This window comes from Salvia hispanica, chromosome 4, assembly GCF_029641045.1.
Source record: "Salvia hispanica isolate PSC_SH4W2 chromosome 4, Shi_PSC_v1, whole genome shotgun sequence".
Classification (NCBI taxonomy): Eukaryota; Viridiplantae; Streptophyta; class Magnoliopsida; order Lamiales; family Lamiaceae; genus Salvia; species Salvia hispanica.
The window spans coordinates 4808644-4836403 of record NC_142695.1 but is presented as its reverse complement, the minus strand read 5'-3'; the positions used below and the strand labels follow the sequence as shown (position 1 = coordinate 4836403).

The following is a 27760-nucleotide window of genomic DNA, read 5'->3' as shown; positions in this document are numbered from 1 at the left end:
ATGACAAAAAGGGAAAAAGATAACTACTAAGACATGAGTTGATTTATACTACATACTAGTGGATCTATAGATGCAACCATAAGTTTTTTAAGCATGCTTAGTTAACTGACAGCAAGGGAAAAAGATCTATACTAAGACATGAGTTGATTTAGACATAGTAGTAGACGATTAAGTATATGTCAACCACAACATCAACTGAAAACAAAATTAAACATTTTAAGCCATTGAAGTACCTTGGATGGAGCCAAACTCAGTGTTCATTGAAGAAATAGAACTGGACGACCCGATGATCAATCATCTGGAAGTTGCACCGATTCCCTACCTTCAAAATGTTTTTTTGAACAATGGCCTTCCAACCATGCTTCGCCCAACTACCAACTTTCAAGAGTCTCACGGTCCATGACACATCATATGGAAGCTCAACCCCATGCTTGTTCACCCATTCAGGACAGAGTTTTCGTAAATGACAAGACAGTTGACATATTTATATGAGCTTGAATTGTAAATTATAAGTCTAACTCAGAAAAAGATAATCTCAATGGATGCAAAAGATGGTCAGGAGACTTACCAGTCTATATTTGTTATTTGTCAAAGAGAAGCTCTTGAGGAAGCTTGGCTTATTGCAATGATCAAACATCCACGAATCTGCAGAAGAACTAATAGTCAGATGTGCGTAGTCAGGACGAGCAAAATATTATTCGGAGAATTGATGTTTGCGGAGGAGAAATTCTTTCACCAAGGTCCTCTTACGAACATGGAAGTGATTATTTTGAAGGAGAGGATCTGGACTCTTCAACTAAAAACACGTATTTGAAGTTTGCATTTAATATGTGGTGTGTAACAGCTCATGAAACACCTTTTTCAGAAGTGGATGGGGTGAATTAAGTAGCTCATTTGTGAAATATCAGGAGTAGTTTGGATCCAAGCATTAATAATGTTACAATTGGTGGTTCGAATAGTAGTCGGCGGTATTTACTAATGTCTTGAAGACTAATTCTAACGTGTTGAGGTGGTGAAAAGAGCATGGAGCCTCAATCCTACTGCATTAAATCTCAGTCTCTGTCAACTATGAGCTCATAAGGATGTTGAAGAGGTTGCAGAAACTAATTTCACAAGTATTTAAAGCTAACAGTGTTATGGTTCAAATAGTAGTCGGCGATATTTATCACACCTATTAGATGGATCTTCATGTATAAATAGATGAGACTTGAGCACGTATCCAGGCATTCCCTCAAAAAATCATCCTTGAAAATGTCTATGAATATTCCAAAGCAAGATGCGTTTTTCTACAAAGGAAGTTGGTCAGCTGAAGTCGACGACAAGCTGCTGTCCGCGATAATACGTCTGCGACGACGTGATCCTTGGATTGGGGACGTGATACCTGGATGGGCTATTATCGAAGCTAGCGATCTCTTTTATAGGGAGTTGGGCAGTAATTTTACTCTCACTGAGATTCACCAACGTGTGAAGCTCCTCGAAAGACGATTTCGAACGTTCAAGGAGATCCTTGACACCCCAGACATTATCTGGGACTTGAGCCACAAAATCATCAGAGCCAATGATGTAGTCTGGAATAAGATCTTTCAGGTTCACTTTCCATTATTTAATACATAAAAATTTGCACATTTAACTATTTTTCAAGTAGTGCATTATTGTAGAGCGAGCAAGTGCAATAACTTTTCCAATCTGTGCAGCAAAATCCATTTGCAGGTGCGTACTATCATAGAGACGAGCCAGAATTCTCTAGACTCGTATCCCTGTTCAAGTTATCTAATGTGCAGGTTGAGAATGAGCCAGATGTTGTGGTCATCTCGAACTCTACTGCATATGTGAATCATAGCCCAACCAAGAAAACTGAAGTTGTGGAGGACTTGGAGGAGGTAAACTCTCCGCTGTTTGGAGGGTCTTGGAAGGCAAAACGAAAGTTATTCAACGACGATCTGGAATTAGGAGATGGTGTGAATAACTCACTAGACCGTGAATCCACCACGAACGTGATGACCCATGCCCCACGTTTTGATGATCTCAAGAACAAGATCGAGAACCGCCCTCGCCGGCGATATCCATCTCCAGTTAGGCGCTTACCACAGGCGTCCCCAAATGGTAGTTCATGTGCATCTTGGAGCCCCCTCCCAACCAGTCGAAAAACAGCTCCGTAGTTGCAGTGGAGGTTGAAGCATGAACCGAAGGAATTATTATCTATATTGGTAGTCATTTTTTGCATGTAATGCCCATTATCCTTCTTCGGTTCTCTGTTGTGTTCTTGCTTTTGTTAATGCTTTGGTAAATGGAAGTTTATTAGTACTTAGTTATCTATGGATTAGACGATAGATCTCCTAGTGATGTACACCCACTTTTTTTGGTATATGATATCATGTGGGCTTTGTTTTGTGTCATCTCCTCAACTAACAATTACAAATCTTAACTTATGTCTCCTTATATATAGCGTCTTAAATCCATATTACTCTTTAAATTCCACTGATCAATCATAGCATTAACTGAAGTGGGAGATTTAGAAAAAAGAGTAAGTTGCTAAAAATTAAAATAAATGTACTTGTATGTAAATATATCTTAGAGGCATTTCAACAAACATATTCTATGTGAAATGTTTTTTGTGAATAAACAATGTGAAAAACCCAAAATATCTAAGTTATACGTATTACTTTTAATTAGATAGTAATATAGTACTATTACTTAAGTTATTTAATGTTAGTAAGTTAAATATAATATCAGTTTAAATTCGTGATTGTTAAATTTTGATTGAAATCAATTTAAAAAAAAAATAATACTACAAATCTTAAAATGTCTCCATTTATAAGTTATATTATTCTCCAATTCACAACCAGTTTTCGTAAACCAAAACCAAAAAGAGGCAGTGCAACAAAAAATGACAAACTGTAACATATGTCTTCATTGTTAAATCATATACTATCCAATTCAAAACAAATATTTATAACCCAAAAGAGAAATTGCACCTACAAAATACAAAGCTTAATTTATGTCTCCGTTTGGAAGTTAAGATAATCTAAGCATACACTTTAGTTAAACACTAGAGTCTGCATTATGCTAAAGTGTTTTTGCTTGACTAGTACAAAACAAACTTTGCAAAAATAACAGAAGTATCAATGCTTCGACGATTCCAATCCAAGTACATTTTTTGCATTCATTGATCTCCATAAATCAGCTTCTCAATCTCAGTAGCCGTGCTCTTGGTACTGGATATATCAAGCATGAAACAAATCACAAGATTATGAAGAGTACATCAAGTTTTGAGAATCAATTATTTGCATTTAAATGGCATGACGTACCGTATTCCACATTGATTCAGCCAAAGTGTCCCGCATCACATTCCATTCTGTTGATGGTTCAACTCCATCAACGAATTCAGTGTTAACACCTTCATCTATAATTTCAGCCCCATCCCCTCCATTCATCTCCAATTCAATAGGATCGTCAGGCATGGCGGATCTAACATAGTTATGTAATAAAAAGCATGCCATAATTAGTCTAATTTGAGTCTTCACAGGGTAATATGATGCACTTCTGAGAATGCCCCACCGCATCTTGATCACTGCAAAAGCACGTTCTATAACATTACGTGCACGTGTGTGACGCAAATTGAACAATTCACGAGGATTTTGTGGAGCCTCAGTTCCGGGTCCCCATTCCTTCAAATGATAACGCACACCTTTGTAAGGGGTAAGAAATCCCTCAGAATTTGCATAACCGTTATCGCATAAATAGTAATTCCCTGCATGGTTTTTACAAAAATCCAGATTAATAATACATATACAACAACTGTAACAAGATAATCAACTAAAATCAAAGACACCTTGAGGGACCCTTAGTCCATTAACCCTGTTCATAGCATCACGTAGCACTCGAGCATCACCTGCAGACCCTTCCCACCCCGGTAGCACATATACAAAGTTCAGATAGTGATCGCACACTGCTAATGTGTTTGTGCAAATTTGTCCTTTCCTCGAACGGTATCTTGGCTTCGCATCATTTGCTACTTGAACATTGATGTAGGTCCCATCTAGTGCCCCTAGACAGCCCTAAGAGGTCATCCGATAGTAACTCCCATCAATATAATATGCCCACAAATGATATTATTCAACTGTAAATTACACAAATAAGTATTGATATTAATACAAACATAGGGGACAGTTTTTTATGTATTTTTTTTACCTTAAACCACTTCCATCTATTGTCGTCGCAGTCATTCGGAATGGGTATTGGGTGGACCATTAGTACGCCCTGCAAGCGGAGAATGGCTCGTAATACACGGTGTACATAGCGTGACACTGTGTATGAAGACCTCCAGAAATCGAACCGTACGACACGATTCTTCTTGTGGTGTGCAAGAATCCCCAAGAACATGGCGACTTGTTCCTCGACAGTCACAAATCTTCCATCCACTAAATCCCCTGATTGCTTAATAATTTGGCATAATCTACCGAAGGCATTTCTATCCATACGAAGATTATCCAAACATGACACATCAGTCACCCCAAACAGCCGATTCTTGCGTCTGACCTGCTCAGGGATCCTCATAAGATGTCCATATGCCGCCCGTATGTTTCTCTGTCCAATCCGTCGACCTTGTCTCTTGTTGGATAGATATATCAAAATTACAGACACCAAGTCAAGATGATGATTTTGGAGCACATCCTCCATCATTTGAAGCAGAATTGCAGGCGTAGAAACACGGCTCGCCATGTGCTGATCTGAGAACCACACTAATTCAACTTACTATGCAAATGCTAATAGAGTAAAATGCTTGAGTCACCAAAACAACATACATAGATATAAACAAATGAACTAAACCTCAAGTGGGTAGCCCAAATATTGAATTTCATGCTCAGAGCGACATAATTTAAACTCCTGGAGAAGCCAGGAACAAATAAATTCAACCTCAGACAAGTATATAAATAAGTAAATATGCATTGGTTTATCAAATATTTCATCCGATTAAGACATGTTATATATACATGGATGCCCTCATTCATATTTCATATCCCAAATGAATATCCATTCATTCAAAACAAGTGTTTCTATATGAGCTTCTAAATTAAAAGCTACTACCTACTTGCAAAGTTAAAGGCTCTCAATTCAGAAAGAGGCATCGTGCATAATTTATTTTCAAATCTCAAACAATAAATTACCATGCTCATAGGACATATTTTAACCTCTTGTATAAGCTAGGAAGCAGTAAATTCAACCTCAAACAAGTAATTATGACAAGATTTTTATTCTCAAACAATCAAACGCCTATAACCAATTGCAAAATATGCATCACATATAATGGCCGGTTGCTATACCTGAGAGAGACAGAGATGGCGGCTGGCTTTGAGAGAGACAGAAAGAGTGTTTGGCTTGCAGCGAGGGTTTGTCGGAGCTTGTTGTCAATTACACCAGATAAAGCCTCATGATACAGCTTCGTCAATTACTATTTGACCTTCCGTTTCTTCGGCAGATTTTGGCGGCGGAAGAGGTACCCAAATTATTTTTCAATTTGCAATTGAAAATTTGAACGGATGAAAGGTAAAAGCTTACGTTTCTTCGACAGATTTTGGCGGAGGAAGAGGTACCCAAATTATTTTTCAATTTGCAATTAAAAATTTGAACTGATTTTGTAAGGGCAAAATAGAAGGATAAATATGGAATATTGTGCATTAGCTGTGCTACGAATTCCAAGATGGGTTTTTAATCCATTTAATTTTGGTGGATTTTAAACATGCATATATCCATTAGGAACAGTTAAAAAAAGCGGGTCAATGCCTTTTCTCCCGGGTCATGCGGATTATTAATCAAGTGTACAAAACAGGGTGATTTCTGTGGATAAATCATATAATCCAGCCCAATCAAGGCTACAAAACAGGCCCTAAGCAAAAATGTCTCTCCAACTTAAGGTCAAAAGGAAATACTCCCCCCCGTCTACGAAAAATAGATAAGTTTTGTCATTTTTTGTTCGTTCACAACCCTACACATCATTCTAATTAAATGTGTACCCCACAATCCAGTAACACTCATTCCACTACTTTTTCTCTCACTCTCTCTTACTATTTCATATATTTCTCTTATTTTACCAATTATACATTAAAATCTGTGTCGTTTACAATTTTATCTATTTTTCGTGGACTGAGGGAGTAACTGATTTAGAAATACTCAGAGTCTTAGAAACTGTGTTGGATATATCATGACCTTTATTCGTAGGAAGCTCATGATATATCTGAATTTCGAATTTCATGTTTAGTGTAGTATGGAGTATATTTTATGCCTAAGTTAAATTAGAGGCCATGTTTCAAACATTTTCAAAATTGTTGAACACTTTCAAAATTGTTAACGTGGTTAGAAGCTATAACTTATAAGGTTAGTTTTCGTTGACAGCTCTTAAATCTAAATAAGGGATCTGAGCGCATTAATAATGTTATGTGTATTCGAAAATTCTTAACTTAATTAAAAAAAAGCAAAAATTATTTTCTTGCAGATAAACTGCATGCAAACTAAAATCTGGATTATTAGATTTCCATATTTGATGTTAGCAAACGTTAATAAAAAATGGTAACACCACGTCAATCGATTAACATTTATGTTTTTAAATTGAAATAAAAATAGGTAAATATGTAATAATGTTGATACTCATATTCATATAAATGATTAGTGATGAAGTACTTAAATCTTTAACACTATTTAAAAGGTTTGACTACTGCGGCGGCTGCTGCTACTACTACTACGTCAATCAACATGAGGGCTAACACTGCACTCCAATTGGACCATACCAATATAAAAAAACCCATTAATACAACCCCAATAAAAAAGAATTTACTAATTTGTCAAATTGTTTAATTAACATGACGGAAAATGACTGCCATCCATACAGACCAATTATAAAACAACAACCTTAGCTGTCTCTTATAAATAAAAAAAATCAAATAAATTAAAATAAATTAAATTAAATTAAATAAATATATACTCCCTCCGTCCCACTTAAAATGCAACATTTGAGAATCGGCACGAGATTTTATGTAGTATTGTTTTGTGAGTTAATGAGAGAGATGAAAAAGTAGAGATAGAGTTGTTTCCATTTAAGGAAACATTTCATTTTTAATGGGACAACCAAAAAAAGAAAAACATTGCATTTTTAATAGGACAGAGGGAGTATTATTTTATTGGATTGTGAGAGGCAGCAAGGCTGCTCCCAATTACAAATGGATTAATTTCTACTACTACTATATGTCTATGTCAATCAACACATGAAGACAATGACTGCCATCTAGGACCATTCCAATATTTATATTAAAAAAGCCATTAAAAAAGGATTCACAGTTACTATGTTGAATTGTCAATCAACACAAAGTCAAATGACTCGCATGATCCAACTATACTATGCCATTATTTATAATCTAAAATCCCATTAATATGTATACCCATTTTGTAGCAAGGAAATTATAAGATGTTGATCTCTACAATTGCTGCTCTGGTGCTGGGATTGATCGTCCACCTCTATGTTTCTCTAGTGGCAAAGCCCACTAAGATACAAAAGGTGTTGAATAAACAAGGGATCAACGGGCCTCCACCAAAAATCCTGCTCGGCAACATCCTCGAGATCAAGAAATCCCGGGATGCAGCCGCCGCGAACACGGCTTCCGAATCTGGGCCGCCAGCCCTCCATAACACCACCTCAGTGCTCCCATTCTTAGAGCAATGGAGAAAGAAATACGGTATCAGTATGATGCAGAACTCATTCTAGATAGCTTCATGCATCCAAATTTAACCTCTTTTTCCCCTTTAGGTAAAACGTTCACGTTTTCTCTGGGACATCTGCAAGTGCTATACGTGAGCGATCCGAATATGGTGAAGGAGATCGCAACAACGACGTCCCACGACTTAGGGAAGCCTGCTTACCTTCAGAAAACACTTGGCCCTCTTCTTGGGCAGGGCATCTTGACATCCAACGGTCCAATCTGGGCACGACAAAGAAAGATCATTGCTCCCGAGTTGTTCTTCGACAAAGTTAGGGTAAGTAAAATAGAATAGTGATCTCGACTTTCCCTTTTTAGTTGTCTCATTATAAGTGATCAATTTCATTTTTTAAAGTAATACTTAATTACTCTCTCGTACTTTAATTTCTCTGCACTTAATTCAATAATTACTCCCTCCGTCCTAGATAATTCGTCCCAGTTTTCCATTTCGGTCCGTCCCACATAATTTGTCCCACTTCACTTTTACCATTTTTGGTAGTGGACCCCATATTCCACTAACTTATTCCTACTCACATTTTATTATAAAACTAATATATAAAGGTAGGCCCCACATTCCACTAACTTTTTCAACTCACTTTTCATTACAATTCTTAAAACCCGTGCCCGGTCAAAGTGACCCGAATTATCCGGACGGAGGGAGTATCATTTACTGTACTTAAATGGGGTAGTAACATATTCATCACTTGAAATGGAACGGATAGAGTACTATTTTGCATTTTTAGGGTCAAGGAAATACAAGTACTAAGTTAAGGATGGTGATGCAGGGGATGATGATCATAATCACTGAATCGGCCGACACTGTGGTAAATACATGGAAGCAAGAAATCGAAGCCAACAACAGTGGAGTTCGTGACATCGTTGTGGACAGTTACATGAAGAGATTTTCGGGAGATATTATTTCGAGAGCTTGTTTTGGGAGTAATTATACTAAAGGGCGTGACATTTTCTTGAAGCTTGACACTCTCCAAAAGCTTGTGTCCAAGAAATTTACGGCTGTTGGGCTTCCCGGATTAAGGTATACCATATATATAATGACTAATTAATGGACTAAGCAAAACATAATCTTTCTCGTGTATACATAGGCATCTTCCGACAAAGAGCAATAGGAAGATATGGGCTTTGGAGAAGGAAATTGGGACATCAATATTGAAGCTTGTAAAGGAGAGAGAAGAAGCTGGATACGAGAAGGATTTGCTGCAAACTCTGATTGAAGGAGCAAAGGGGACTTATTCAACATCGTCTGCGATGGATCAGTTCGTCGTTGATAACTGCAGGATCATATACTTAGCTGGCTTCGAGACATCTGCCATTTCAGCTTCTTGGTGTCTAATGTTGTTAGCTTCGAACCCCGAGTGGCAAACGCGCATTCGGGAAGAAGTGGAGCAAGTATGTCGGGGCCGAGTCCCTGACGTAGACATGCTACGTGAGATGAATCAGGTTAGATGAGACCATAGTTTTACATTCCGTTTTGATTCGTTGTGAGTTTTTAAGAAATTGAATGATTTTGTGAAGAAAAATGGATAGAAAAGTTTATAGAATTTGAGTTCACATACTCAGCAAAGTATGAGTCCACTTACTAAAAATATAAAAAGTAAATGAGTCTTTAAAATTAAATATTGTAAATAAGTCATTATTTTGTGGACATAGGGAATATTAGTTTGATTTTTATATTTTTTTTATGTTTGCAGCTACACATGGTGATTCAAGAAACAATGAGGTTGTATCCCCCGACGCCATCCCTGAGTAGGGAGGTGGCGAAAGACACGAAGATAGGGAACGTGCATGTGCCTAAGGGCGTGATCTTGTGGATCATGGTGGCCACGTTGCATACGGACCCTGACATATGGGGTCCGGATGCACTCCAATTCAAGCCAGAGAGGTTCCAAAATGGAATCTCTGGTGCGTGCAAGAGCCTTAATTGCTACATGCCCTTCGGGTTTGGACCACGTGTGTGTGTTGGGCAACATCTGGCCATGGTGGAGCTTAAGTACTTCATGGCTCTAATCATCTCCAACTTCTCCTTCACTTTGTCTCCCAAATATGTCCATAAGCCAGAGTTTACCACCATGATAGAGCCTAAGCATGGCGTTAACATTTTAATTAGCAAGATTTAATTAAGATCAGAAAGCACAAGTTAGCTTTTTGTTTATGCTGGTTTTTCTTTTTAGTAAGTGTGTCCTATTGAGTGTTGGTTAACATTTTATGTGGATATTTTATGTGGATACTACATGTATGACACCGGAATAAATGGAGGCACCTAAGCTCTGTATTGAGTATCTCAAACGTGTTGGGCTTCATCTCTACGCCGCGCGCCGCGGTAATTTTTTCTACTATGCAATTTTGAATTTTTAGGAATCTAGAGCATCCATCTTTTAACTATTTATAGGCAACACCACTTTCAATTATTTTTTATTCCGTATTTTAACTAAGAAATAACACCTACAGTAGATTATCGGAAGAGTCTCACTATTTCATTTCTTCTTTATTTTATTTTTTTAATCAATTTAATTTTAATTATATAATATACACGATTGTGATATAGCGGGGCCCACTTAGGAAATTACTTAATTGGTCAATTATTACTAATAAATACGGGGAGAAATTTTGAATATCAAAATTTTAACTCAAACTATTTGATATTCACTCCGTTCCTTATTAATAGATGCATTTCTTTTCAGCATGGAGTTTAAGAATAGTGAAGGGCATGACATTTTTGCCAAGCTTGAGGCTCTCCAAAGGCTTGTGTCCAAGAAATTCAATAGTGTCGGCCTTCCCGGATTAAGGTATAATAACTATATTAGTACTAAAAATTAATGACTAATTAAGCAGAAATTAATATTCCTCTTTACACATGTGTTATATAAATATATAGGCATCTTCCGACAAAGAGCAATAGGGAGATGTGGGCTTTGGAGAAGGAAATCCGGACATCAATACTGAAGGTAGTAAAGGAGAGAGAAGAGGCTGGATACGGCAAGAATTTGTGCAAACTCTTGTGGAAGGAGCAAAGGGGACTTATTCAACAACATCTGCGATGGATCAGTTCATCGTTGATAACTGCAGAAACATATACTTAGCTGGCTTCGAGACATCTGCTGTTTCAGCCTCGTGGTGTTTAATGTTGTTAGCATCCAACCCCGAGTGGCAAACGCGCATTCGGGAAGAAGTGGAGCAAGTCTGTCGGGGCCGAGTCCCTGACGTAGACATGCTACGTGAGATGAATCAGGTTAGATCCACTACAAAAAACACAAAAATTGAGATGCAAGTAATAGTGTTTGAATTTTTTTTTAAAATAACCATGATTTAGGACGTCCCTAAATTGATGGCAAAATCATCTTAATCTTTTGCTTTTTAGAACCTTCTATTTGCGTACCTTAATTTTAGTTGGGACACTAACACTAATAACACTTTATGAAGTGTTGGTAGTACGTATAATTAACCACACAAGTTAGCAACCTTTAATAACATTAAAAAGCTTCCTTATCCATTTTTTTTTTAATGATCAGACCATTATTTTATAATTAGATACTTATTAGTTTGATTTTTTTACATAGATATACTTTTTTATATTTGCAGCTACACATGGTGATTCAAGAAACATTGAGGTTGTATCCCCCGACGCCATCCCTGAGTAGGGAGTTGTCGAAAGACTGGAAGATAGGGAACGTGCACGTGCCTAAGGGCGTGAACGTGTGGACCATGGTGGCCACGTTGCATACGGACCCTGACATATGGGGTCCGGATACTCTCCAATTCAAGCCGGAGAGGTTCCAAAATGGGATCTCGGGTGCTTGCAAGAGCCCCAAGTGCTACATGCCCTTCAGGTTTGGACAGCGCGTGTGCGTCGGGCAACATCTGGCCATGGTGGAGCTTAAGTACCTCATGGCTCTAATCATCTCCAACTTTTCCTTCACTTTGTCTCCCAAATATGTCCATATGCCAGAGATAAACATTTTGATAGAGCCTAAGCATGGAGTTCACATTTTATTTAACAAGTTATAATTAAGATCAGTACGTACAAGTTGCTTTTTTTTTTTCTTTCTTTTACTTATGTTTGGGCGCAAATGAGTGTTTTTTTTCTCCTTCTTCTTTTGTAGCCATTTATACAAATGGTTATGTGGGTGATTCAGAATTGTAATAGTATTTATTTTTTCTATACTTTTTTATGATATATCAGAATGACAAATGATAGATCACGACTCAAAACACTAGTATTATTCTAGAATCAAGTTAACAATTCCTAAGATACAAAACTTCACGCCAAATTTTGAATCTCTCAACTTTATTGATAAAGGTGTCAAAATCTTCTCTTTCAAATTATAGTACGCATCTCTCGAATATTGTACTAAAATCCACATAAGTTCAGTTATTTAATTCGTAATTTTGTGTTATTTTGTAGAAGCAATTTATTTAAAATATTAAGTATCCTTTTCCACAAACCCGGCCCAAACACAAATCAAATGTCGGCCAGCCCATTAACTAAGGAATGGAAAGATTCAATATCAAAACTCTTGAAAGGCCCAGTATCAAGAATATATTTTACTTTACTCAGAAATTCTTTATTATTCTCAATCATTTTGAACATTCTCTTCATTTTCTATCCACAGTGCACCCACAGAGTAGTCCAGTCAAATGGTGGTACATAATTATAAGAAATAAGATTATTAAAATTTAAAACCATCAGTTTCCAACACAATTTATTTCCTTTTCCAAATTCCTGCATGACTACTATAGTAATCTTATTATTGGTTCATGTTGAACCATATGCCTGTTTTCCAAATGCATATATAGATGTCAATAATGTAACATTAATGTGTTTTAATATATATGCCCTTGTATGTGATGTAGATATAATTTTTTTACTAAGTGATAGAAAGTTATATCCATTTTTCAAGGGTTTAGCAATCTATAAGGCTAGGGTGTAGTACCGACTCAGTAACACAAGGTTCACTAGGATAATCTTGTGGGTACTATACCCTGACCCTATGGATAATTTAACCCTTGGTTAAAATTTGTCAAATTTTAAAACATGTTACTTCTGTCAATTTATATATATTCATCGTGACTGTTGATCTAGTACAATATAATTATGTTTGTGTATTGAATTAGTAATTAATGGCGTGCCAAAGTGTAAACGTGATTTGGTATATCCTAGCTACCATTACATTATTGACAAATAAAAGTAAAATACTCGCTGGGGCAGCTCAGTTGGCAAAGGAAAGATCTTACCGCAACAAATAAAAATAAAATAAAGTTCTACTTTCAACTAGATATATTAATTGCAAAAACATAGTTAATTTTTCTTAAAAGAAGCAACATATCATTATAGGGAAATGCTAAGATGACAACGCTCTTTTGGGTGACACTGTACCACCAACTAGAGCTGTTGGATTTTGGACCAGATTCATTGCTAGCCTGCCACTTGGCAGAGTCAAATTAATAAAAAAATTAATTAAAAAATGCAAAAGGATATATCTGGAAATCACATTCAAGCAGTTTTTGCTCAAACATAAATCACGGTCTTTCTTCTTCTCTCTTTCTTCTATTTCGGCATTAATCAATCAATTCTATAGCAAAAAATCGCCATCACTATTCTCGATATCTGTAATTCATTTTCATCCATGCGCTACTTTCATTTCGTTCAGACTTCAATCTCTATAATTCTTCCTTAAATCTTCAATCATCACTCAATCCATGGAGAATGATGGTTTTGCTGCTTTTCCAGACGGTAAGAAACACGTTTAATCGTGAATTACATAGATGAACTCCCTGATTAATCATCTGTAATCGTGTAACTGTGCATTTACAATTTTATGATTTCGCTATGTGATTCAGTTTCATGTAATTATGTAATTGTGAATTTTGATATTTGAAACCAAATTTCATGAATTTGATATCTGAACTACCTAATTTGTATCTTCTCGGTTAATTTCGTAAATGTATTGAGTTGTGTCATGAGTTGTTTTCGTACACCATGGAGAGTTCGTAATGCTTGGTTAAATAATTAGTATTGCTTACTTATGGATCATGAATTGCATGGTAGTGTTATTCGTTAAATTAGCTTAGGGTGCTTTCCTCCTTCCCTCTTTCTTCTGTTCTCAGAATTAATCTATCAAATCTTTAGTAAAAAAACCTCCATCGTTATTTTCAATCTTTGCAATTATTTTAATCTCATGCGCTATTTTCATTCTGATCTCTGTAATTCTTCCTTCAATCTTCAGTCAGTAGTCAATCCATGGAGAATGGTGTCCATTTCACTGATTTTGCATACGGTAAGAAGCACTTTCATTCTGTTTCTTCAATTTCAGTGGATATTCAATCTCTGTAATTCTTCCTTCAATCTTCAGTCATCAATCAATCCATGGAGAATGATGCTCCCACTGACGTCCCTTTCACTGATTTTGCAGATGGTAAGAAGCACCTCTAATTGTGTACTTACTGCACTTCTAATTGTATATTTACAGTTTGTTGGTTTTTGATATGTGCTCCAATTTTATGTAATTGTGTAATTGTGAATTTTGATATGTGAAATCGATTTCAAGAATTTGATATATGAAGTATCGCATTTGTATCTTCCTAGTTGAATTCGTAAATGAAGTTTATGAATTTGTGACTAAATCTCAGGGAGTTTATATTTGATGTGTTATAGTAATTTAGAGTATGATCTGTTGTATTATTCCATACAGAATTCATAAGTAAGATTGCATAGTTAAATATGTTTTGTTGCTTACTTATGGGGCTGAAATTGCATGACAGTGTTTGTTGTTGAAACCATTGAAGTATTTTCAGTCGTAATGCAAGATTTTGGGAAAAGAATAAAGAGCAACTCCCCGTTTTTGCATGTTACTGAGAAAAGGAAAAGAGTTGAAGATTTCTATTTCATTGGAAGACCGAATGTAGTTGAAGTTCAGCCACTAGATGTGGTGAGGACCAAAGGTTCGTGCAGCGACTCTGGCAACCGTCTTGTGTCGCAAAAAGAGAAGCCTATTATGTTGCAAAGCAAACCAAAGCGTAGTTGTGTGAATGTCGTGAATTATGTCACCACGACTCTAAGAATTGTGGCAAACAAAAAGAAAAAAAATAGTCAATAATTACATTGAACTACGTATATCAGTTTGCTAAGTTACTTTAGTTTTATTGCTGACCATTGAATGCGCAGTTGTATATCATTGTGATAGATTACTTTCTTAATTTAGTTTTTTGCTTTCTTATTTAAATTCAGTTGTAGAATATCAGTGAGCTTGGTTACATGTTTATTATTGCTTAATTATTAGTTTAAAATTACTTATCAGTGGTCTGTATTCCGAATTCGTCAATAATATTCTAACCAAAATGATTAATCACATATTGCATGACATTTTATACTGTATTGGTTTTTACTAGAGGTCTTTCACATACTATCAATACAATTCGACTACCCATTAATCTGGTTTAATACGGCTTTGCTTCATCCCACTTTATGATTAACACAGAAAATTTATGCAACAGATTACTTGTATTAGAAGGTATTAGATATTTCTAATATCATATTGCTTGGTTACATTTATTTTGTTGCTTGCTTCTTCTTTTCGAATTGTTTAACATATATAACATGTCAATTTGTAATTAATTCTATTTGACTAGTGCTTGATGTACTTTCATAATCTTCATTGAATTCGTGTTACACAATGCTTGGTTTATAAGTTTATTTTGCTTGTCTACGTTGTAGCATTTGCTTGGTTTGCAAATCATTAGTACTTTATTTTGCTTGCCTATATTTAAGTGTTCCAACATATTATTCTATGCATGTTATTATGCAAAAGGCACAACCAAAAAAGAAATTCTAAAGCCACCAATGACTACACCAAAACAAACCAATATCCCTAACAAATTCAAAATAGAACAAAGTTATTTTCATTTTTCTAAAACAAAATCATTCACCATTCAAGGTTTGGGGTACTCTGCAGCCATCTTTTCAACATCAACGGGTCCCTTCTTTTGTGCCTATTCAAGGTGGCTTGTTGTTGTCCTCGTCATGTAATCCACGAACTTGTTTTCATTACTATAAATCATAGCTGTGAGGAATTTTTCAAGCTGCAACTAGAATGACTTAGATGGCTTGTTAGTAAGGTCGCACTTCCAATCATTAACTTTAGTCCCATATACGTCTCCATATGTCGCATAGTGAACACTCCACACTCATTGGTAATGCCTTTTGTTTTCCACTTAAGTTCAAGGTGTTCAGGTATAGCTTTTCTCAGCATCCGTCCATAGCTCACACACTTGCTGTGCTCCAAAAACTGTATAAAAAAGGTGGTCTGCAAGCAAGAAAAAAAAAATTAACTCAACATGCAAATTGCAATATGCATTTTCATCTTAATTTTTTTGCATGGCGCATACCGGTTTTTCAACCACAATGTCATATCTAGTTGCAAAAAGCCTCCACTTTGTGTGCTGTCAAGCAATCACACCTCACCAGATTTACAAATTGTACTGAATCTATTGCCAACCAAGCAAAAAACATAATAGAACAAATCAATTACTAAGACTCAATCAAGCGTCATAAGTTTGTTGGAGCAATTACTATGGCTCAATCAAGCAGACAATATATTAAAACCAAGCAATTACTACAACTCTATCAAACAAACAATATAATAGCACACAGCTTGATCAAACAAACAATATATTAGAAACAAGCAATTACTACAACTCTATCAAGCAAACAATATAATAGCACCCAGCTTGATCAAGCAATTACACGGCTCGATCAAGCAATTACAAAGCAATTACTAAGGCTCAACCAAGCAAACAATATAATAGAGCCAAGCAATTACTAATGCTCAACCAAGCAAAAAACATAATATAACAAAGCAATTACTAAGGCTCAATCAAGCGTCATAAGTTTATTGGAGCAATTACTACAGCTCGATCAAGCAAACATTATATTAGAACCAAGCAATTACTACAACTCTATCAAGCAAATAATATAATAGAACCCAGCTTGATCAAGCAATTACACGGCTCGATCAAGCAATTACAAAGCAATTACTAAGGCTCAACCAAGCATACAATATAATAGAGCCAAGCAATTACTACTCGATCAAGCATAATTAGTTTGTAGGAACCATACCCAACATCATCCTGACTTTCAAAACAAGAGACATATATCTGATAAGAAACCATACCAGACGAGATTTGCAACACAAGAATCTGACCCAGTACGAATAAGTTCTAAATGTAGCAATCCTTTGATCAAGCAATTTCTACGACATAACAAGCAAAAACCGAGTAATACAAATGCAATTCAGAAACTGATTAATTATACATCAATTATAGATTCTAAAATAAGCAACCACAAACAAAGCAAATACTAGGAATAAATAAGCAATTTTGAATACATTAATATGCAAACCAACAACGGTCCGTTCTGGCAATAAGCAATTAACGTGGCTATAGAAGCAACAACCAATCAACAGAATCAATAAACAAACACAACATTTAGATTGCTTAAGCAGTTCGAAAATAAGGAATATAACAACAATCAATACTCAATAAAACTTAAATAATCACTAAGTAATCAGACTAAGCATTAATTAATCGGAAATCGAACCAAAGGATCATTCGCAGGCAGCAATGTCGGACGACGAATTTCACGTGACGGAAAAAAAAACAATGCAGAGCTTCATTGCAATGGAAGTCAAACTAGTGATGGATATATATACCGCCATGCTCATTCGGCGCCGCCAGCAAAAAGTGCCGCAGTTGAGTGAAACAAGCATCAACCTAGGGTTTATTGTTATTTAGGAATGAAATCGGTAGGTGATTAATGATGTGGAGAGAGAAAGGTCAATTGGGGATAGAGAATGGTCGATTCAGTTTTCAATTTAGTGGGAGAGAGTTATTGCGGAGTGGATACCGGGATTTTCTATTCCCATATCAGTTTTAATTTCAGCTAAAAGACAGAATTACCCTTGTAAGCAACAATTTGTGAATAACCAAGCAATCCGTACTCTATTCCTACAATTCAATCTCAACCATCTATATTTGAGATCGGATGGCTATAAATGGTGTTATATTGTCACTTTAATTAAGGTGGTACCATAGTGTGCCCCAATCATTATAATATAAACTATACCAAAATGTTGGAAATTACGTACGTACATAATATATATATATATATAGGTTTGTGTTAAAATAACAACCCCTCTTAAAATGACACTGTGACACCACTTATACAGCAATATTATAAACGCTACAAAACAATCTATAGATTGCTGTATAGCGTGTTGGATATTGCTGGACCATCAAATTGCTGTATAAAGACCATCAAATTGTTGGCCGAGTTTTTCAACTTTTTTTTTTTTGCCACGTGGCAGCTTATTATTCGTCCACGTGTATAAATGATTGGCTAGGAATAGTAGTATGGTGTTATTTTAAGGGGTGGTGGCACCCTAACATGCCTCTATATATATATATGATATATATATATATAGGGGAGCATTAAACTACTTTCACCCCTTTAGATACTATTTCCTTTTAAATATCATCCATTGGATGAAAGCAGTGGAGGGTCCAGATTAAAAAATCGAATTTAATCCCGTCCTGCATTATTGGTCTAATTTCGTGCATTACCAGAGTATAATAGTAAACATAAACTGTCTGGAAACGGAAGGTCCGATAATTAAGCGGCAATTTGATAGACCTTTCACCTTCTCGCTCCTCTGTCATTCCATCCATCACACCACGATCAAAAAACTTCCTCTCCTCTTCAACATCCGTCAAACCCTAGCCGCCGCCTTTGAAAACCCTAGGACTTCCGCGACTTCGATTCACACCGTGAAAAGGTTCGACCGGCGACGATTCCGAGTGTTGAAGATCCCGCTGCAGTTCGTGCGCGCCCTTGGTCCACTGTTCATATCGGTGTTCCATCCACGGTACGCTTAAAAAGTTCCAATTTTTAGCGCGATTTCTTAGATAAAATGTGAAATTGTGAGTATTAGATGTTGGGTTATGCAAAATTGGAAGTTTATTGTTGATTTGTTAGTGGTATGTGTTCTGACAGTAAGTTTTGGGGATGAAATCGACATGAAATTGGTGTTCTTGTTTTTAATCCACGACTCCGAAACTAAGGTGTTAATTTTGTTGGGTCTGCAGACTAATTTGGTGTGGTTTCTGTGGTTTTTGCATTAATTAGATATTTATCTGCATTATTCGGTTGGATACCAACATTATTGATGTTGGTTGCAAATCTTTAAGCATTATTCAATACATAATTTGAATTATTTGTTTGGATTTCATCATTATTGTTCTTTATTGCTGCTAGAAAAAAGTTTCATGCATTATTTAATAGTCTTGGTGCATTCATTTGATGTTTTTTGGCATTACAACTGTATTCCATAGCTAATTTAATGTTTGTAGAAGTTGTAAACGTATTTTTGAAATTTTGTAGAGCATTTTCTGCATTATTGTACTGGTCATTAACATTATTATAAAGTCCGCTATGTATATTAGTCAGTTATTATTATGCATTAATGTAAATTGTTTACTTATTCGTTTTTGCAGCGACCAAACATCCAAGATTGGCTATAGATGAGGCTGTGGACGATGTTCTGCCTCTAGCAATTGCCCACAAATTTAGGGAGAGACTTAGGGAACAACAGACAGTAGAGGCTAGTACATCTAATGAAGATGGGGAAAAGAGGAAGGCACGAGGGAAAAAGGTTGACCACCTATACAGGGAATGCACGATGGACATTGAATTTGTGGGTTCGAATGCTTTGGATATCTTAGAATGTTTTGGATTTCTTGGTACTAAATATTTTGGATACTCCTGAACTAGGTGTTTTTAGAAAGTTTTGGATATGTAGGTACAAAATGTTTGCTTCACAAAACTGGTAATTGCTTCAGATAACTTAATAATTATAAATTATTGCCTAATAATGTACAATATACAGGGAATAATGTATAAAAAACCATAGAACAAATTAATGTTATACATTGTGCACACTAAAATGCATATAACTAAACAAATAATTTAAAAAAATTAATTTATAATGCACGATTTTACCACCGGATTTTTACCGAAGAACTAACGTTGAAAGATGAAAGAGAAGAAAGAACGATGAAAGAGAAAAAAAAAATCTGGGAGAAGAAGAAAAAAACCGATGCAATATTTGGTGAGGAGAAAATTATGGACTTTCCATAACCACCAATATTGTCATTCCCTAAAAAGCCATTTTCCATATTTTTAATTAATAAAAAATGTATAATCAGGCCTTAATTTTGGGCATTGAATGTTAAGAATGAATGGTTGAGATTAAAAAGGAAAAAACATATAAAATAGGAAAAGCATATGAATACACCTCTCTATATATATATATATATATTATACACACACGCGTACACGTGAATACACGTGAATAATAAATAAAGTGATCATATATTACGTTACACATTTCAAATTTAATGGTTTTTCTTTTCCTTAGTATATATATTATAATCTACATGAACAAAATATATGATCACAGCTTAAATTCTGTTAAATTTAAATTAAATTTACTATATGAATAATTATAATAATTATTATTATATTTTTATAATTGCACATTCATCAAATGATGGCATCCAACTAGACCAAGGCAAAATAATTTGAAACCCCATTAATACAACGCCTATATATTTACATACACACCAACAAAATTTGTTGGTTCTAAATTTTTACCAAGGGAAGATGTTGCTCTCTACAATCCTTGCTCTGGTGCTCGGATTGATCGTCCACCTCTACACTTCTGTGGTGGCAAAGCCAAGCAAGATACAGAAAGCGTTGACTCCTAATTTTAAAACATGTTGCTTCTGCCAATTATATTCATCGCGTGGCTAAGTTGACTTCAAATTTTAAAACATGTTACTTCTGCCAATTTATATATATTCATCGTGACTGTTGATCTAGTACAATATAAATTTGTCTGCGTATGAATTAGTAATTAATGGCGTGCCAAAGTGTAAACGTGATTTGGTATATCCTAGCTACCATTACATTATTTGACAAATAAAAGTAAAATACCCGCGTGGGCAGCTCAATTGGCAAAGGTGCAGATCTTGCTACAACAAATAAAAATAAAATAGATTTTCACTTCCAAACTAGATATATTAATTATAGAAACATAGTTATTTTTTCTTAAAAGAAGCAATATATCATTATAATTAAATAGGTAAACTATACCAAAAGATTGGAAATTACACGTGAATAATAAATAAAGTGATCATATTCCGTTACACATTTCAAATTTAATGGGGTTATTTTTTGCTTAATATATATTATAATCTACATGAACCAAAAAAATGATCACAACTTATGGGGTGTTCGTTTTGCAAGATTGTATCCCGAGATTAAACTAGTAATGTGTTTGGTTCATGAGATTTAGTCCTCCAACTCAATCCTAGATGGATAATTATGGAATAGTTAGTCATAGCTAACCCCCTATGACTAAAATAATCTCACGACTCAATCATAGATTATATCTTAGTATTATTTTATCTATTAAACCGAACACCACCTTAAATTCTGTTAAATTTAAATTAAATTTACTATATGAATAATTATATAGTATAATTATTATTTTATTTTTATAATTGCACATTCATCAAATGATGGCATCCAACTAGACCAAGGCAATATAATTTTTTTTTTTACGAAGAAACAACGGCAGATTGATTAAAAATATTCAACGATACAATCTGGAATAAAAGACCACAACATAAAGGGAGGGTACAAAAAGGAGTTACGAGCTAGTAATTGTTGACATTCCGATATGACGGCTCCGTATTTGGACCAATCGGGTGATGTGTCCATGATGGAGACTACACCTTGTGCATCTGTGTATATGATACCTAGCCCTGGACCGTGTCGAGAAACATACTTACTAATAGTACAATATTAATAATTTAAAAATACATATATGAAAATCTTAAAATAAACAAAAATAATTTTAAATACACAAACTATATGGAGTATTTCATATGTAAATATGTTAATAATCATGGGCTATTATGTAGGTGATCAAGTCATTGCCTAATATTTTGATTATATAAAATAAATCATAATGTATATTTTCACTACACTGATGATTAATTAACATAATAATAAATTTACCTTTTATGTTTATGTGAATATTTTTTTATAATAATAATACTAATACATTTTTATTAAAATTGTTAACTTTTTAGTTTAGTATACTTTAATTTGATTGTAGTTTTATTATCACAAATAATGTTACTGCGTTATATTATTTTTATTATTACATTATATATTTATTTAAGTAGTACTCTCTCCGTCCCTGAAAATTTGTCACTTATTTCCATTTTCGTCCGTCCCTCAAAATTTGTCACCTTTCACTTTTTCATTTTTGGTAATAAACGCATATTCCACCAACTCATTCTCACTCACATTTTATTATAAAACTAATATATATATATAAGTGAGACTCACATGCCATTAACTTTTTCAACTCACTTTCTACTACATTTCTTAAAACCCGTGCCGGGTCAAATAGTGACAAATTATGGGGGACGGAGAGAGTATATTATTTTATGCTATGAACGTTGATATTGCTTATTTTTCGATTAACAAAATTTAAATCAGACATTTTGTGCATCGCACATTTGCTACACTTATGCTATGTTTAGGTTATAGGGATATACTAATATGCTAATTAATTTTAAAGTGCTAACGTACATCCTATCAGATGCTGCCACGTGGCACAAAAAAATGCAATATTCTAAATACAAAAATGCAATATACATTTGTAAAGGTGATTGGTGAATTTTGACAAATTGCATTTTAATTATAGGCAGATTGCATTTTTTATTGTTGAGTTTTGCATTTTAGATATTGACTGTTTAATATACATTTTATATATAGACGTATTGCATTTATATATAGTTTATTTTGCATTGTAGACAATTTATGTTAAAATGCAAAAATTAGCAATATAAAATGCAATTTATCTATAACTAATATGTAACCTGCGAAAATGCATGCACAACTTAACCATTAATACAACTCCTATAGACAATTTACATACACACCAACAAAAAAGTTAACTTTTATAAAAGTTAACTTTTATATACTCCCTCCGTCCCTGAAAATTTGTCACCTATTTCATTTTTGGTCCGTTCCTAAAAATTTGTAACATTTCACTTTTACCATTTTTGGTAATGGACCTCACATTCCACTAACTCATTCTCATTCACATTTTATTTTAAAACTAATATATAAAAGTAGGACCCACATGCCACCAACTTTTTCAACCCACTTTCTATTACATTTCATAAAACCGTGTCAGGTCAAATGGTGACGAATTTCGGAGAACGGAGGGAGTATTAGTTTTACACTTCTAATAAAATATTAGTGAAATTGAGTTAGTGGAAAGTAGGGTCCATTACCAAAAGTAGAAAAATGGAAGTGGGACAATTAATAAAGGACAAACCAAAATAAAAACCTGTAACATAGAAGACGGAGCGAGTTTAAATTAATAGTTTGTGCATCAGACATGTGTTACACAAGTTGACATAACGTTTAGGTTATATGGATAAATTAGTTAATACTAAAGTTGACATAACGTTTAGGTTATATGGATAAATTAGTTAATACTACTCTAGGGATGTGATCAAATAAAAATTCTAAATATCGTACAAACTCAAAATTATGATCTAGACCATTGAAAAATGTCAACAGATCAAAAAAAACATCAACAGAAAAATGTTAACAGAATTTCAACGATAGTCAATGATTGATGCTGTCTTGATACTGTGTTGACATTAAAATCTTGAAATTTTATACTGTGTTGATATTGTATTGAAACTGTGTTGAAGCTGTGTTGAAGAGTTTAGAATCTATACAATATATAAAAGGGGAGTTTTGAAGAAATTTACAAGACTGTCATTTAATTTAAAAAATTATATTAAATCAAATATATACTTAAAGGCCATTAAATGTATGATAATATACGTGATTAAGTGCAGTGAGTGAGATATTTTATTCACGTATAACTGCTCAGTGAAGCTCATGATTATTGATAGATTGGAAAACATAGCATGGAATCATTCTTTCATCGTGTATGGCAATATTGTAGCAGTGAATTGTTCTTGCATTTCGTTTGGGCTGTTGAACAAAATGGTTATGATGTATGAGTTGGATGATGTATGTGTCTTTAATCCAATTAATTCTGTATAGATAGCTTTGGTTTAGGTCTTTATTGGAATTTGGTAACATGCAGACTGCAGACGGCGATGCTCTTTATGCTTTTACATGAAATTGCTGATCTGCAGCTCTTGAAACTTGTGCTGCTATCCCAGCCTTAAGATCCGATCCTCCTTGAGGCAGGAGAAATGTTCCTCTGATGACATTGGGATCTGATTTTCTGGATCATTAGAAGAATATCCCAATGGGAGGCCATACTTAGATCTTATCTTCAACGTCAAATCATGATAAAATCCAGTAGCCTCAGAGAGGAAGGTCTTAAACCGAGTTCGGATATTTGTAACTCGATCAGGTGTAGCACGAAGTGTGCCTTTACCATTTTGGGGTGCAGGTGATCCTGCTGAAACCGCTGTAGCAAAGAGGGCCCTTAGCTCCTCAATCCTCCTATAATGCAATTGCGATAGAGCATATTCTATATCATGTTGTTCAGAAAAAAACATGGTCATCAAGGAGAATTCTTTCATAATTTTCACACATATTCTGCCATGTGTTAGGTATTTTATTTATCCTTTCATCGAATGCATGTGGTGTGAATTGTTCGATTGTGTACTTTCATGGGTCTCATCTTATGCTTTACTCTACAGATTATCGTTTTAATACATATTGATTATTGATTTTGTGCATTGCTAATTGATTTTGTTCCTTATTTTATTGTAGTTTTAGGTGAGGCGGACGATATTAAAAATGACAAACGAATTATTTTACCTATAAGTTCCGTTGAAGAGCGACGATTGTGAAGAATTGAAGGTTTTAGTTTATAATAATGTGATTGATTTTAATTTTAAAGTTAATTTAGTGTATAAATAAGTTTTAAAAATGTCCATTGTGTTTAATTCTTTATTGTGATAGATTTTTATCTTCCTACTCATTAATATTTAAATATTATATTATGTGATTTGTTTCAAATTTATTCTGTATAGATTTTTTATTCTCATATAACTAAAATTGTTACTCATATTGTTCATGGTTAATATTGATTCTAATTTTATTTAATTAATTTAAAATATAAAAATTAATATTTTTAAAATATATTAATCTGTGTATAGCACATGCGTGATATTAGTTTGTATAATATATAAGTTTTTATTTTATCATTACCTCCGTTCCATATGTTGTCATTAGTTCTGTCGCTTTTAAAATATTGAAAATGATTAATTACTTTTTGACAATATTAAAAGATGAATCATTACTACCACTGTATCAAATTGTCAATCAGCATGAAGGCTGTCAAATTGTCAATCAGCATGAAGGCATATGACGGCGTCCAACGCCTATATATTTACATACACACACAAAAAAGTTCATCACCAAATATATTGCTAGCATTTGTTGTTTTCTAATTTCTAGCAAGGGAAAATGTTGCTCTCTACAATTCTTGCTCTGGTGCTAGGATTCATCGTCCACCTCTACATTTCTCTTGTGGCAAAACCAAGCAAGGTACAAAAAGCGTTGAAGAAACAAGGAATCAACGGTCCTCCACCAAAGATCCTCCTCGGCAACCTTCTCGAGATTAAGAAATCCCGGGATGCAGCCGCGAACGCAGCTTCCGAATCTGGGCCGCCAGCCCTCCATAACACTGCCTCGGTGCTCCCATTTTTAGAGCAATGGAGGAAGCAATACGGTATAAGTATAATATATGATGCAGCAGTCATTCCTAAATACATCCACATTAAATTTAATTTTTTTCCTCTTTAGGTAAACTATTCACGTTTTCTATGGGAAATCTGCAAGTGGTATACGTGAGCGATCCAAATATGGTGAAGGAGATCGCAACAACGACGTCGCAGGACTTAGGAAAGCCTGCTTACCAGCAGAAAACACTTGGTCCACTTCTTGGGCAGGGCATCTTGACGTCCAACGCTGCGATCTGGGCACGACAGAGAAAGATCATTGCTCCCGAGTTGTTCATGGACAAAGTTAGGGTAAGTAGTAAATTACAGAAATCACCCACTTTCCTTAGGACACATAATTGGAATTAGAACTATACTTACTCCCTTTGTCCCTTAAAATACATGAACTAGTATATCATTTTAAAATTATGAACTAGTATCTAATTTAGAAAACTATTTTCTCTCTAATTTAGGATGGAAAGAATATTTTGTATTTTTGGGTGAAGAAACTACTAGTGATGCAGGGAATGATGGGAATAATCACTGTCGGCGGACATAGTGGTGAATACTTGGAAGCAAGAAGTCGAATGCAACAATGGTGGAGTTGTCGACATCGCTGTCGACAGTTATTTGAAAAGATTTTCGGGAGATATTATTTCAAGAGCTTGTTTTGGGAGTAATTATGCCAAAGGGCTCGACATTTTTTTGAAGCTTGAGGCTCTCCAAAAGCTTGTGTCCAAGAAATTCAATAGTGTCGGCCTTCCCGGATTAAGGTATAATTATTATATTAGTACTTATAATTAATGAGTAATTAAGCAGAAAATACTAACACGCATGCATGAGTTATATTATATATAGGCATCTTCCGACAGAGAGCAATAGGAAGATATGGGCTTTGGAGAAGGAAATCGGGACATCAATACTGAAGCTAGTAAAGGAGAGAGAAGAAGCTGGATACGAGAAGGATTTGCTGCAAACTCTTGTTGAAGGAGCAAAGGGGACTTATTCAACAACATCTGCGATGGATCAGTTCATCGTTGATAACTGCAGAAACATATACTTAGCTGGCTTCGAGACATCTGCTGTTTCAGCCTCGTGGTGTTTAATGTTGTTAGCATCCAACCCCGAGTGGCAGACGCGCATTCGGGAAGAAGTGGAGCAAGTCTGTCGGGGCCGAATCCCTAACGTAGACATGCTGCGTGAGATGAATCAGGTTAGATCCGACGATCATTTTATAATTAGATACTTAGGCCCAGATAATATACTATCTAGTAGTATTGAGTTATGAGATTATTTTAGTCACAGTGGATTAGCTATGACTAATTATTCCATGATTATCCATCTAGGATTGAGTTATGAGATTGAATCTCATGAAATAAACACAGTAAATATTTAATCTGAGATTCAATTTTGAAAACCGAAGACCCCCTAATTAGTTTGATTTTTATATATTTTTTTATATTTGCAGCTACATATGGTGATTCAAGAAACAATGAGGTTGTATCCTCCGGCGCCAACCCTGGGTAGGGAGTTGTCGAAGGACTGGAAGATAGGGAACGTGCACGTGCCTAAGGGCGTGAACGTGTGGACCGTGGTGGCCACGTTGCATACGGACCCTGACATATGGGGTCCGGATGCTCTCCAATTCAAGCCGGAGAGGTTCCGAAATGGGATCTCAGGTGCTTGCAAGAGCCCCAAGTGCTACTTGCCGTTCGGATTTGGACAGCGCGTGTGCGTCGGGCAACATCTGGCCATGGTGGAGCTTAAGTACCTCATGGCTCTAATCATCTCCAACTTCTCCTTCACTTTGTCTCCCAAATATGTTCATAAGCCAGAGATGACCATGATGATAGAGCCTAAGCATGGAGTTCACATTTTAATTAACAAGATATGATTAAGAAGAGTACGAACAAGTTGCTTTTTGTGTTGGTCATTTTTCAAATAAGTTTGTACGCATATAAGTGTTTTTTCTTCTTCTTTTGTAGCCATTTATATAAATGGTTATGTGGGTGATTTAAAATTGTACTAGTAGGGGCATGTTAGGGCGCCACCACCCTTTAAAATAACACCATGCCATCATTCCTAGCCAATCATTTGTACATGTGGACGAATAATTAGCTGCCACGTGGCAAAATAAAAAT

The 27760-nt window shown here is 35.1% G+C and overlaps 1 protein-coding gene and 2 pseudogenes across 2 annotated transcripts; all 3 read left to right on the top strand.

The window, feature by feature from the left end:
- Positions 1 to 7441: 7441 nt before the first annotated feature.
- Positions 7442 to 10052, top strand: LOC125196746 (cytochrome P450 714C2-like). Its single transcript, XM_048095360.2, has 5 exons — positions 7442 to 7727; positions 7799 to 8025; positions 8534 to 8784; positions 8852 to 9206; positions 9458 to 10052. Exons 1-5 carry the CDS (start codon positions 7460 to 7462, stop codon positions 9881 to 9883), a joined length of 1527 nt encoding a protein of 508 aa, XP_047951317.1. The 5' UTR covers positions 7442 to 7459; the 3' UTR covers positions 9884 to 10052.
- LOC125196748 (cytochrome P450 714C2-like) lies at positions 9955 to 11798 on the top strand (annotated as a pseudogene). Its single transcript, XR_016128661.1, has 4 exons — positions 9955 to 10086; positions 10448 to 10552; positions 10642 to 10995; positions 11346 to 11798. The product of XR_016128661.1 is annotated as a cytochrome P450 714C2-like (transcript).
- Positions 11799 to 19323: 7525 nt separating this feature from the next.
- On the top strand, positions 19324 to 27513 carry LOC125191939 (cytochrome P450 714C2-like; annotated as a pseudogene).
- Positions 27514 to 27760: the final 247 nt, after the last annotated feature.

Coding starts and splice junctions, on each gene's coding strand:
- LOC125196746 (XM_048095360.2), top strand. CDS start 7,460: ATGTTGATCTCTACAATTGCTGCTCTGGTGCTGGGATTGATCGTCCAC. Junction 7,728..7,798: donor GCAATGGAGAAAGAAATACG/GTATCAGTATGA, acceptor TTTCCCCTTTAG/GTAAAACGTTCACGTTTTCT. Junction 9,207..9,457: donor TGCTACGTGAGATGAATCAG/GTTAGATGAGAC, acceptor TTATGTTTGCAG/CTACACATGGTGATTCAAGA.